Genomic DNA, 14,506 nt, shown 5'->3' with positions numbered 1-14,506 from the left:
CAACATCTCCAACCACCTTCTCTGCCTCAAGTTGAGATCCTTCTGCTTGAACAAATACTGTAGACTCTGATAATCCGTGAATACCTCACACGACACACCGTAAATATAGTGCCTCCAAATCTTCAGCGCATGAACAATGGCTGCCAACTCTAAGTCATGAACAGAGCTATTCTTTTCGTGAACCTTCAACTGCCGCAACGCGTATGCACTCACCCTACCATCCTGCCACAATACTGTACTGAGCCCCATATGAAATGCATCACAAAACACCGTGTAGGATCCTGAACCTGTGGGCAACCATGAGATAAAGCTAGACCACTCCTTAGACTTAATAGACTAGTTAGATTTTAAAAAAACTCAAAAAATGTTTAATTTAAATTTAATTCTTAGGATATATGTAGAAGGAAAGACGATTTTCACCATTGAATTGTTGCCGAATTAGATTAATACAAATATGAGGCGACAGTTTATGCACTGGCAAAGTAAACAAGAACTTTACATAATTATATTGTGGATGTTCATTTATTACTCCGCTATAGATAATCTTCCTGAAGAAGATTATCCATTTAGTACTCTATTGAAGTTTATCTACAAGCAGATGATGCAGGCAGGTTACAAGCAGCTCAATAAAATGATTTGCAACAGCTTCTTATTAAACAGGCAGGTTGCAAGCAGCTCATTCAGATAGCTTACAAGCAGCTAAAGAAAAGCCTTGCAGTTGCTTCCTGAAAAGCCTCGCAGCTGCTTCCTTTCTTCTATAAATATAGGAGTTTTCAGTTCATTATGTACATAAGTTTGAAATTTGAATAATATATCAGTTTCTCTCTATACTTGTCTTTACTTTACAGTTTTTATTTTATAACACGTTATCAGCACGAGACTCTGCCATCTCGAGAAAATACTTTGAAAGTATCAGAGGTACGAACTTTTTTTTTTCTAAATAATGTCAAATCTTTCTAAGCTTGAGTTTGTAGCCCTGGATATATCGGGCAAAAGCTACATGTCTTGGGTGCTTGATGCCGAAATTCATCTTGATGCGATGGGTCTGGCAAACACCATCAAATATAAAAATTAGGCATCAAACCAAAACCGTGCCAAAGCAATGATATTCCTACGCCATCACCTTGACGAGGGCCTGAAAATGGAATATCTTACTGTTAAAGATCCAGTCATACTGTGGAATAATTTGAAAGATAGATATGGCCACCTGAAGATGGTCGTTCTTCCACAGGCATGTTATGATTGGACTCATATAAGGCTCCAAAATTTTAAATCTATCAGTGAGTATAATTCTGCTATGTTCAGAATTATTTCCCAATTGAAACTATGTGGTAATAATATTACTGATCATGATATGTTGGAAAAAACTTTTACCACTTTTCATGCCTCGAATATGCTCCTGCAGCATCAATATCGATAGATGGGATTTAAAAGGTATTCTGAACTTATCTCACATCTTCTTGCAGCCGAGCAACATAATGGGATATTAATGAAAAACCATGAAAGCCGACCTACTAGTTCTTGTCCATTCCCTGAAGTGAATGAGACGAACTTCCACCAAGCTAAGCGTGGAAGAGGACATGGCCTCAGTCGTGTTCATAGCCGTAGTCGGGGAGAAAACTCTAATTGTGGTAATAACAATGCACCAAAGAACCCTCCTCACCACCAGCAGTGGAAAAGGAATGAACAAAAGCATGAAGCAGTGCAAGAAGCAAAGAAAAATGCTGAAGCAAATTTTATTTCTGAAGATAATTTAGACTTCATGCATTTGGATGTAGCTGATTATTTTGCACTCCCAGAAGGAGAAACAAGTCATGTGATCGGTAGTGAATCTGCAGAAATATAAATATTTTAAATTTTGTTGTTTGTAGTAGATAGTATAGTTATGTAATTGTTGTACATAAATAAAAGTTATGCTTTGATAATAATGTTTACTATCATATTTATTTTGTTTATGTCATTTTGAAGAATATGGATAATCCTCAAATTATGTTTGGATCAAAGACCAATCATGAAGATATTTGTGTAATTGATAGTGGAATAACTCATGCCATATTCAAAGATCAGAAATACTTTTCTTATTTGCATAAGGAAAAAGCAAATGTTTCTACAATTTCCGGTAATATAAGTTTGATTGAAGGCTCCGGAAAAGCTATTGTATTTCTGTCTAAGGGAACAAAACTTATTATAGACAATGCATTATTCTCCTCCAAGTCCCGAAGAAACTTGTTGAGTTTTATAGATATCCGCCGAAATGGGTATCATGTTGAGACAATAGATGAAATGAACGTGGAATATCTTTGTATTACAAAGAATATTTCTGGCCAGAAATGCATTGTAGAAAAGTTACCAACTTTATCTTCTGGCTTATACTATTCAAAGATTAGTACAGTTGAAGCACACTCTATCGTAAACCAGAAGTTTACTAATTCAAATACTTTTGTGCTTTAGCATGGCCGTTTGGGCCATCCTGGATCAATAATGATGAGACGGATTACTGAAAATTCAAGTGGGCATCCATTAAAGAACCTGAAGATTCTTACAAATGATGAATTTTCTTGTGATGCTTGTTATCAAGGCAAAATGATCACTAGACCATCACCAATGAAGGTTGGCATTGAGTCCCCTACCTTTTTAGAACGTATACATGGGGATATATGTGGACATATTCACCCACCAAGTGGGTTGTTTAGATATTTTATGGTCCTAATAAATGCATCTTCAAGATGGTCTCATGTTTGCCTACTATCATCTCGCAACCTGGCGTTTGCAAAGTTATTAGCCCAAATAATTTGATTAAGGGCACAATTCCCAGATTATCCTATAAAGGCTATTCGCCTTGATAATGTTGGAGAATTCTCATCTCAAGCTTTTGATAATTACTGTCTATCAGTTGGAATAAAAGTTGAACATCCTGTAGCTTATGTTCATACTCAAAATGGCCTTGCAGAGTCATTTATTAAACGGCTGCAATTGATAGCAAGACCACTACTTATGAAAACAAAATTGCCCACTACTGTTTGGGGCCATGCTATCTTGCACGCAGCATCACTTATCTGTCTCAGACCAACACATTATAATAAATATTCTCCGTCATAATTAGTTTTGGTCATGAACCAAATATTGCCCATCTACGAGTTTTTGGATGTGTTGTATATGTGCCAGTAGCACTACCACATCGCAATAAGATGGGCCCCCAAAGAAGGTTAGGAATATATATTGGGTTTGAATCACCCTCTAGTATTCGCTATCTTGAACCATTGACGGGAGATTTATTTACTGCTCGATTTGCAGATTGTCGATTTGATAAAACAAATTTTCCACAATTAGGGGGAGAGAAAAAGGAAATCAAAAGAGAAATTGTGTGGAAAGTTTCATCATTATCTCATTTTGATCCACGTATCCCTATATGTAATCAGGAGGTCCAAAAGATCATCCATTTACAAAATATATCAAATCAAATGCCAGACGCGTTTACTGATTTGAAAAGGATAACTAAGTCACATATCCCTGCAGAGAATGTGCCTATACGAATTGATGTCCCAGCAGGACCATCTACTAGCATAAGAACTAGTGAACCTAAAGCACGCCTGAAGCGTGGTAGGCCTTTGGGTTCTAAGGATCGAAATCCTAGAAAAAGAAAATCGACAAATGATCAAAATGATATTATGAAGGGATCTCCTGAAGAGACCCAAGATCTGATTAGTTCTGAGATTCCTGAAAAAATCAATGAACCCGAGACTCAAGTGAGTGAGGAACTTTTAATAAGTTCTACTGGTGATGAGATTAATTTAAATCGATCTGAAATAGTGGTGGATAATATTTTTGCATATAATGTTGCACTTAACATTATGCAAGATAGTGATGATTGTGAACCCCGATCTGTCGAAAAATATCAACAAAGATCTGATTGGCAAAAATGGCAAGGGGCAATTCAATCAGAATTGAACGCACTTGCTAAAAGAGAGGTCTTTAGACCAGTAGTCCAAACACCTGCTGGTGTAAAACCAGTTGGTCATAAATGGGTTTTTGTGCGAAAAAGGAATGACCAAAATGAAGTTGAAAGATACAAGGCTCGCCTTGTCGCACAAGGATTCTCACAACGACCTGGAGTCGATTATGAAGAAACATATTCACCAGTTATGGATGCCATAACATTTCGATATCTCATCAGTTTAGCCTTACGTGAAAGACTTGAAATACATATAATGGATGTGGTTACATCTTATCTGTACGAGTCGCTTGATAATGAGATTTACATGAAAATCCCTGAAGGATTTAAAATGCCTGAAGCATATTCGAAATCTCGGGAAATGTATTCAATCAGATTACAAAGATCTTTGTACGGTTTAAAGCAATCTGGACGCATGTGGTATAATCGCCTTAGTGAATATTTACTGAAAGGGGGTTACATAAATGATGTTATTTGTCCATGTATTTTTATAAAAAAAATGGCATCAGAATTTGTTATACTTGCTGTTTATGTTGATGACATAAATCTTGTTGGAACTCCAGAAGAGCTCCAAAAGGCAATTGAATATCTTAAGAAAGAATTTGAGATGAAAGATCTTGGAAAAATAAAACTTTGTCTTGGATTGTAAATTGAACATTTAGGAAACAAGATCTTTATGCATCAATCTACCTATACATAAAGGGTCTTAAAACGCTTTTACATGGACAAAGCGCACCCATTGAGTACACCAATGGTTGTTCGATCACTTGAAGTGAATAAGAACTCGTTCCGACCTCCAGAAGAGGATGAGGAACTCCTTGGTCCTGAAACACCCTATCTTAGTGCAATTGGTACACTTATGTATCTTGCTAATGCTACAAAGCCTGACATAGCATTTTTTGTTAATTTACTAGCAATATATAGCTCTTCTCCTACTCGGAGACATTGGAATGTGATTAAGCATATTTTGCGATATTTAAAGGGAACTCTTGATATGGGTTTGTTTTATGCTAACAAAGGTAGTGCAGATCTTGTTGGTTATGCAGATGCAGGTTATTTATCTGATCCCCATAAAGCTCGATCTCAAACCGGGTACGTGTTTACATGTGGATGTACTGTCATATCATGGCGCTTCACAAAGCAGTCAATTGTTGCTACTTCTTCAAATCATGCTAAGATAATAGCTATTCATGAAGCAAGTAGGGAATGCGTATGATTGAGATCAATGATTCATTTTATTCAAGAAAAATATAGGTTGGAGTGTGATAAAAGATCCACAATTTTATACGAAGACAATGCTGCATGTATAGCCCAATTGAAGGGAGGATTTATAAAAGAAGATAGAACGAAGCACATTTCACCAAAATTATTCTACACACACGATCTTCAGAAAAATGGTGACATTGATGTGCAGCAAATCCGTTCAAGTGACAATCCGGCAGATTTATTCACTAAATCTTTGCCAACTTCAACTTTTGAGAAGATGGTATACAAGATTGGAATGCAGAGACTCAAATATTTAAAACAAGGTTTTCATCAGAGGGAGTAAAATACGCGATGTACTCTTTTTTCCTTACTAAGGTTTTTTCCCATAGGGTTTTCCTTATAAGGTTTTTAATGAGGCAGCTAAAAATGCGTATTACTAAATATGTGTACTCTTTTTCCTTCACTAGAATTTTTTCTACTGGGTTTTTTCTAGTAAGGTTTTAACGAGACACAATACCAATGAACATCCAAGGGGGAGTGTTATGAAAATAATTATATTGTGGATGTTCATTTATTACTCCGCTATAGATAATCTTCCTGAAGAAGATTATCCATTTAGTACTCTGTTGAAATTTATCTACAAGCAGCTGATGCAGGCAGGTTACAAGCAGCTCAATGAAATGATTTGCAGCAGCTTCTTATTAAACAGGCAGGTTGCAAGCAGCTCATGCAGACAGTTTACAAGCAGCTAAAGAAAAGCCTTGCAACTGCTTCCTGAAAAGCCTCGCAGCTACTTCTTTTCTTCTATAAATAGAGGAGTTTTCGGTTTATTATGTACATAAGTTTGAAGTTTGAATAATATATCAATTTTTTTCTATACTTGTCTTTACTTTATAATTTTTATTTTAGAACAGCAGAATAATTGTATGATATAATTCTTATTCTTATTGTGGGTCCATTAATAATAGAATATAGATTCTAGACTAATTTATTCTAAGTTTGTTATATCCCAAATTTGACCAAAGGAAAGACTTCAATCCAAAGCTATAAAAGCTTATCACCCACGTGTCCCTTGCAAGTATTAATTACAAGAAAACACTCATTAGCTAATTTAAATTTTAAACTAATCCAAAAGCACAGCTACCCACTTCTCCCTTTCACAGCTAAGTGTGATTAATTATTAATCAATCTAAAAATTAATTAAATCTCTAAACAAATTAATAAAAAACATGAAAGACAATGTCTCTCCTTTACGAGGCTGAGAGTGAGAGGGATACTATCCACGTGTCAGCTTCTCTGTCTCCACAAACCACGTTGACACGTGTCGCGTTCTCTCTGATTTGTTTATTTGCTAACACGTGTCCCACAAAATTAAAAAGCATTTTCTCATCTTTAGTAGTTCTAGTGTTGTACTCCTCACCATAGCCCTCGTGTACCCTACTTGCTGCAAGGTCCCCTCCTAATTGTGACTGTCAAATTTATAGTCTGTTACTTCTAAAATCCGGTTATTTTGAAAAATATTTTTTTAAAAATGCTTTTTAAAAATATATTTTTAATGAGAAACAATTATATTTGACTCATTAATTTCAAAAGTACTTTTAAATAGTGATTAATATTTAGCCAAGCTTTTACAAAATATTTTGAAGTATATTTTTCTCGATCGCAAAAATTAGTTTAATTGGTTGGGTGAGTGATTTCTCACGTGGGACCTGGGATCGATTCCCCTCACCAGTAGCCTTCTCAGTTAGAGCTCGTCGCACCGGACTTGCCTAGTGCGGTTTATAGTTCTTGTGTAATTTACGAGTTATTGCATAATGAGCAGGTTACCCAATGCGCGTCCAAAGGGTAGCGACTGCGGATTTCCCTAAGAATTTTTTTTAAAAAAGTATATTTTCTCAAAAATACTTTTGGCAAAGTATTTTTAGGAGAAATTATTTTTTTTATTTCTCAAAAGTTATTTATGTTTCTACTCAAAAATATTGTTTTTCTTCTAATAATTTGGTGAGACAACTTAACTTTAGAAAATGCACTTTTTATAAATAAAAAAAATACTTTTTGACAAAAAAATTGGCCAGGCTATACATTTGCATAATAAAGATTTTGACTAGAAGAACAATGAAATTCATGGCTATCTCTGAAACAAACAACATTCTCAATCTTGATCTCAATAAAAAATGTGTCACTCTCCATACAAACATGATTGGCTCAAATAGTGAGGGTGTAAAGTGTGAATCACCACACACTAAACTTCCCACATTTAAACATTTCTCTCTGAAAACTCTATCGTTAGAGACACCACCAAAAAGGGAGCTATTCACTCAGTCCCACGTGTCTTTCTTTCCTTTCTCTCACTTCTGCCACTTGTCCTTTCCCAGTACTTTCTTTTGTCCCCCGCTCCCAAAACACAAAGGGTATTTTTGTCTTTACATCTCCCAACCCCACTATCCCCTCCTCTTTTTTCCCTTTCATTTTTTCCTTTTGAGTTTTTTTTTCCCTTACCTGTTTCTATCTTTCTGAGTCTTGTTTGAGATTTATTATTTCATTATATTCTTACACTCTACCCCTTCCGTAGCTCTTTGCTTCTCGTGTTTTCTTGATTTTCCGGCCACCCTTTTGCCGGAACACAACATTTTCTCACCAAGATTACATTTTTATCCATTTTTTTTCTCTTTTTCTTTTTTGTGTATGATAATCTTTGGTGGATTTTCCTGCCACCCTTTTGCTTTCTCCGGGAAGAACTCCGGCCATATTTACTTTTTTTCCCAGTTGGGATTTGTTAAGTTCAAAATTTGGGTCTAAAGACTTAATCTTGGAGCTTATTTAAGCTAATATGCAGTTAAAGATTAGATTTTTCCATCTGGGGTTGGTTAAATTAGATCATGGAAGTGTTAAACATGCATGTACATGTGGAAATAGTTAAGTTTAAGAGGTTTAGTGTGGTGTTGTTGATAATATATTTTGTGGGTAATTTATGGTTTGCTATGGGAGATAATACAGATGAGAAAAAGAAAAGTAGTAGAGTACTGGAAATGGAGAATTTTTCTATGGAAAGTAGTAGATTTTCAAGGGACTTATTGCAAAGATTTATGGGGAGTAGTAGTTCAAGAGCAAAGGATGAGGATGAGGAAGATGATGAGGGAGAATTAGAGTTGAATCTTGGATTGTCATTAGGAGGTAGATTTGGTGTGGACAAGTCTTGTAATAATAAGTTGATAAGGTCTAGTTCTGTAGCTGCTTGTTTGCCTATAGTTAGAGATGATGATGCTTTAACACCATCACCTCCAGTTTCTTATCCAGCTAGTTTAGTGAGAACATCTTCTTTGCCTGTGGAGACTGAGGAAGAATGGAGGAAAAGGAAAGAGTTGCAGACTTTGAGAAGAATGGAAGCTAAGAGGAGAAGATCAGAGAAGCAGAGGAATTTAAGGGGCGGTGATAAAGAAAGTGCAGGAGGAAGTGTGGAAGATGAAAAGAGGGAAATTGAGGTGAATTTGAAAGGTAAATTGGAGAAAGAACAGTACTTGGCGACAGCGGAAAAGTTTGGTTTATCGGTATCTCCAACGTTGGCTGCAGTTGCTAGACAGGGTAGTTTGGGAGGAGGTGGAATGGATTTGGCAATGGGAAAAGGTAAAGGAAGTTATTCAGGTAGTAAAAAGCAAGGACAAGGGCAATTGGGATCACAAGGTTCTGTGGAATCCCAAGGTGGTGGTGGTAGTTCTTCAAGTATGTCTGAATTGGAAAGTAAACCTCCACAAGGTACAACATTTCCCTTTATTTTATGTTAATATTCATTGTTTATGTGAAGTGGAGCCTGGAGCAACGGTAAAGTTTCTTTTGTGTGATCTATAGGTCACGGGTTCGAGTTGTGTAATCGGTCAAAGTTTCTTTTGTGTGATCTATAGGTCACGGGTTCGAGTTGTGTAATCGGTTACTGATGCAAGCATCAGTAAGCTACCTACATCACGGTGCACCCCTTCTCCGGACCCTGCGTGAACGCTCTTTTTTACTCATTGTTTTATGTAACTTCTTTATTGATTCAGCCCTTCAGACTTGATAGCTGTTGAATTGGAGAATTGTAGTACTGTATGTTTTACTTTGGGTTTGAATTCTTGATTGTTGTGTTGGTACTCTATATCTATCTTCTGGGTATGAAGTGGTTATCACACGTTGCAAGGAGGATGCTTTAAGACATGCTATGGTAACATTGAAATGTGGCATTTGCTTTTATGAGCTGTTCAATAAATCTCATACATTTGGTCAATACTTGCTGATGAGGTCCCCTCACTTTCAGTGTTTGCTAGTTTCTGTGGTACTTGTTCATGTCTTCTATCTTATTGCCATTTACCACATTCTTGATTCTTTTCAAAGCCCACCCGAACTACACCTTAGGGCGTGGCCTAGCAGTCAATGAAGTAGGTGAAGGTGAAAACCATAGGAGACCAAGATTCCCAACAGAGAATTATCGGTATTTCTCCTGGAGATAGGAATAGTCGAAGTGCGCCCAAGCTAACTCGGACATCACCGTTATCCACCCCACCCACACACACACACAAAAAAATAAATAAAAAAAAATAGAAAATCCCATCCAACCATCCCTTTTCGCCCCTCAAGGGATCAACAGTAGTTCCCTTTCCCTCTTGGTGACTCATACCTGTAACCTAATGGTTGGAGGTGAAGGTGTTCTATCACCAAGAAAACCCTCCCTTGTCACCACATTCGTCATTTAAAATTGTGGTCTCTACTTTCAGCACCTCGAGAATGTTATGCTATATTGACTCTTTGGAGGTATTGTCTGATTGGCACTGTCAAGTATTGTACTTGTGTCATATGTTTGATAAGGTTATCTAGGTGCCTTTGGGAACTTTCTTTTGTTGCCACACAAAATTTGCAGGAGGAAATGCAGGAGATAAGAAGATATAGGAGAATGTGTATGATAAAAATTGCATGAGCAGTTGTTTGAGAAAAAAGTTCTGTGATGTAAAATACCTTCTTAATCTTCAAGTGCTTGCTTTGATGTGAACTATAGTAGGTTAGAACCCTAGGGAGCGTCTGGTAGTGCTGATTTGGCTATATGATTTTCTTTTTCGTAGTAGTACAAAGACTAAAGTCTGATATCCTTTCCGCAGAAACTAGAGATTCATATCTTTTCCACAAAAATGATTAATCAGAGCTCACTACTTCCAATTAAACAGCAAGGAGGAGAAAGATGGACCGTTTATTTGTAGACTTGGGAAACCAAACTAGATCATTTATTCGCGGGGTACTTTGCACAGTAAAATAGAAAGCATTCATTCTTTATTGGCTGATAAAATAAAAGAGGCCTTGTGATACATGCCGCTATGTCTGTATAAAAACTTCCAGTCCGCTCTCGAAAATCTTGCCAACTTATATCCACCTACTTGAGAGTACTCAAGACTCGATTAAACTAACAGATCTCTCTAGATGGTTCAATTTCCTTCTCACCCAAGGGAGTTAGTCATGTGTATTAAAGCCTGATGGATTTTACACCTCATGGTTTCAGATGCTTGCCCTATGTGTGCTACTTTTAGATAAGCAACCGTCTTTTCAATTAGTCTTCTTCGTTAATTACCTATTGGGCAATCAAGATTGTCTCCATCTCTCTTATTTACCTTTTCGGTTGTGGTCCATGCGATAGAACGGATTAGGGTCCAGGTCAGCTCCTTGGAATCACTGTGTCGCAATTTTCCGAATATCACATAGATGTAAATTTGACTTGCTAGTTGATGCATAAGGACCTTTGTTGCTAGATAGGAATATCTGTTGGAGAATTAATAGATCAGTATCTTACGTCCTATGACCAGATTTAAATCCTTTTTCGCTTGTCCTATTCCTAAATGAAGTTCCACGATATTGCTGAGGAAATTCAATCTTTTTAATAGTTATCTATTGTCATGAAATCAGCAAGTCAGATCAAATTAAAATATTGGAATTTATTTCAGCTGCTCAATTCCTGTTATCCTAAGTTTGCTGACCGTAGATGCTTGTACAATAAATGGTTAGTTTAGTCTAAGAATATTGAATATGCTATTGACCATTCACTACGCAAGGGAGTTCATTATTGTCACCAGAGAATATTAGATCGTTTGATCTGGTACTGGTCTGTATTGATTGTTCTATAATCATTCAGTAGTGTCTAATAGTTTTGCATTTTACTGCTATTTATGGTATGTTCATTCGTATGACATTGACTTGTTTTTGGAGCTTACAGAGTAAAGGAAAGAAAAGATGCAGTTTATATATGATATCTGCTTTTCTACCTTTCCTTCCATTTATCATCTCGACCATCTTTCTAGAACCCTGATGAATTCCGGCTACAGGGTCTGGCGAGCTAAGCCCTGCTAGTATCCACTCATTACAAGGAGGAGGGAGTCAAGATGTTGCTTCGTCCGGGTCAAAAATGAAAGAGATTGTAAACAGGCTGTCGGGAGGTGATATGGACAGTAGTCCATCTAAGAGGCTCGATGCAGCAAAACGTCAGGCAAAGGAAACGGGAGCAAACGCGTTGGGAGATATGCCATGCGTTTTCACAAAAGGAGATGGTCCTAATGGTAGAAGAGTAGATGGAATATTATACAAGTACGGGAAAGGCGAGGAGGTAAGAATTATGTGCGTATGCCACGGTAGTTTTTACTCACCAGCCGAGTTTGTCAAGCACGCTGGAGGTACCGACGTTGCTCACCCTCTCAAGCATATAGTTGTAAACCCCAATGCTTCTCCCCTTCTGTGACTGTACCACAGGGTTTCGGAGGAAGAGGATATCGCAGAATACTACATGCGAACCAGTAAGAACTTTTTCTTTTTTCATTTTTGTTTTTTCTATTCCTCTTTTTAAGAGTGTGTTACATGTATCGAGTCGTGCACATGTTGGAGGGATAATGGTCTAAAGAAAAAGGTTTGTATGTACATTTACGGATTCTTTTTAGGAAATTCAGAGGAATGAATCTTGAATGATATCATGGTCTTCTCTAATCTGGACCCTTTAGATCCTTACTATCGTTTCTTTTATATACATCAATCATATCCAAGTGTGCTACATGATTTCTGTATATTGAAAATGTCTAAAAGGGCAGCCCGGTGCACTAAGCTCGCCCTATGCGCGGGGTCCGAGAAAGGGCCGGACTATCAAGGTCTATTGTACGCAACCTTACCCTGCATTTCTATAAGAGGTTGTTTCCACGGGTTCTGATTTGTTATAAACTCAAGACTCATTTAAAATGAGTAGGTGTTTAGAGGCTTTAGGACCTGGTGACCGTATTGCATGATTGCATCATATTGTGCTGTTGGGGTAAAGCAGAAGTGTTTGTTGGCTGCAATTATAGGAGGTCCTTAAAATGTATTCATTACAATGGATTAGGAACATGTGGTTGAATTCAGATTTTGTTTTTCTTCTTATAAATAATGATAGTGGAATTATGCAATAAATATTAAAACGTGTCTTTTAAGAAATGTAATTCACACAAGAAATAATCTTGATTTGTCTAATATTTGGCCCTGTCTTATCTTGGTTGGGCAAAATATAAAATTTGCCTAATTGCATTTATATATATAAAATTTTCGGAAAAATGGCCATATATGCCAGTGAATTATACGAATTAGGACAGATATGGCCGTCGTTATTAGTTTGGCACAGATATGTCCAAACCGTCAAATACTTGTTTATTCATATCCTTAGTTAAACGGAATTTACTGTTTTGTCTTTCTTACTAGATGACCCCACTAGTTATTCTCTTATTTCTAGCCCTTAGTATTGAAGATGATTGGTTGGACTTTGAATCTGAAATTGAAAGAGACACAACAATCAGATTACTCTTCTCAAATCACAACACAATACTCTTCTCAAGTCACAACACAACAATCAGATTACTCTTCTCAAGCATGTCCAAGTTGAAGCAAGAAAAAAGAGAAAGAAGATGGCGCCAAATGGGAAAGGAATTCCTGAACCAAATTCTAAAACATAGCTTTATGTCCGGAAAAATATCATTATATTTCTCCAAAAAAATGCTACTTCAAAGCACCCTTACCAACTAAGAGACTGAAATAAGAAAGGCCAAATATTTATAGCATTTACAATCATGAAAATCAGAAAGAAACTTCAAGCAGAAAGAAACTTCAAAGCAGTTAAGACATCAAAGTGAACTTCATTCCTCCTTTATCTTGAATCCAAATAAATGATTACAAAAAGTAGTTTAGCTTAAGAATAAAATCAATATAGCGAGCAGTTTGAACCCTAATTGCGGATTTTAGAAAGGAGCCATCTTCATGAAGAGAGAATGTGAAAAGGAAGGGCTAGAAATAAGGGAATAACTAGTGGGTCATCTAGAAATAAGGGTGGGTCGGGTCATAACGGATCAGGCCAGTAGATTTTGGTTGGGTTCGGTTATTAATTATTTAAGAAAGACAAAATAGTGGGCTTCGTCTAACTAAGGGCATGAATGAACAAGTATTGGACGGTTTGGACATATCTGTGCCAAACTAATAACGGCGGGCATATTTGTCCTAATTCGGATAGTTCACTGGCATATTGAGCCATTTTCCTTAAAAATTTTAAGAGCGGCTAAAAATATACATTTCTCTATCTTAGTTTACGATGTTTGGTCCCATGTTATGTGATCAGCACCGGGCGTGGGGAGGGTCATAGAGTCTTGACATTTGTTAAGGTTATGGCAGATACTACCTCATGAGCTAACTTCTTGGGTGTTAGGGCCAAAGTTTCGAAAACATAATTAGGTAATAAATGTTTCCCTTATTTAACGATTCAAGATTTTAACTGAGCTAATCACACATTTCACATGGTATGCCGGCTACTGCTATCTGTTCGAGTTTTAGTATCACCCCATCAATCTCATATATTGTAAATATAATAAAGTAAATAGAAGTATATTCTTTTTAAACGTTTAAATTTGTAGATGAGGTGATTATGATCACACGATTGAGCATTTATTTATAAAAATGGCATAAACTAACTGGATGAACAAATGATATAAACTTGAATGAATATCATAATTCTATTCTTACGTTGAACCTTCTATTTCTTTAACATAGTATAGCTTGTTTTGGATAGTTTGGTGTATACGGTATCCCGCGTTCACTTGGGAAAGATCGCACACCAAGAGATGTGATGTAGACAACATATCTCAATGCAAGCATTAGTAGCTGCTTCAACGGCTCGAACTCAACTCATTACCTATAAGTCCTCGGAGATAACTTTATCGTTGCTTCAAGATTTTCCCTTCGCAATTTAGCTTGCTTTAATATGTATATACATTGCATAGTCAATATTTATCCAACTGTACTAACTGCTAAAGCATGGTCCCTATTAGGGGTGTACAT

The 14,506-nt window shown here is 36.7% G+C and overlaps 1 protein-coding gene across 1 annotated transcript; it reads left to right on the top strand.

Annotated features, from left to right (window-relative positions):
- The first annotated feature begins 7,636 nt into the window (after positions 1–7,636).
- On the top strand, positions 7,637–12,127 carry LOC104089496 (ninja-family protein AFP3-like). Its single transcript, XM_009594408.4, has 2 exons — positions 7,637–8,911; positions 11,494–12,127. Exons 1-2 carry the CDS (start codon positions 8,038–8,040, stop codon positions 11,901–11,903), a joined length of 1,284 nt encoding a protein of 427 aa, XP_009592703.1. The 5' UTR covers positions 7,637–8,037; the 3' UTR covers positions 11,904–12,127.
- The last annotated feature ends 2,379 nt before the right edge of the window (positions 12,128–14,506 follow it).

The sequence above is a fragment of the Nicotiana tomentosiformis genome, chromosome 10, assembly GCF_000390325.3.
Source record: "Nicotiana tomentosiformis chromosome 10, ASM39032v3, whole genome shotgun sequence".
Lineage (NCBI taxonomy): Eukaryota > Viridiplantae > Streptophyta > Magnoliopsida > Solanales > Solanaceae > Nicotiana > Nicotiana tomentosiformis.
Note: the sequence above shows the minus strand (reverse complement) of the source record. Positions and strands in the feature narration are given on the sequence as shown.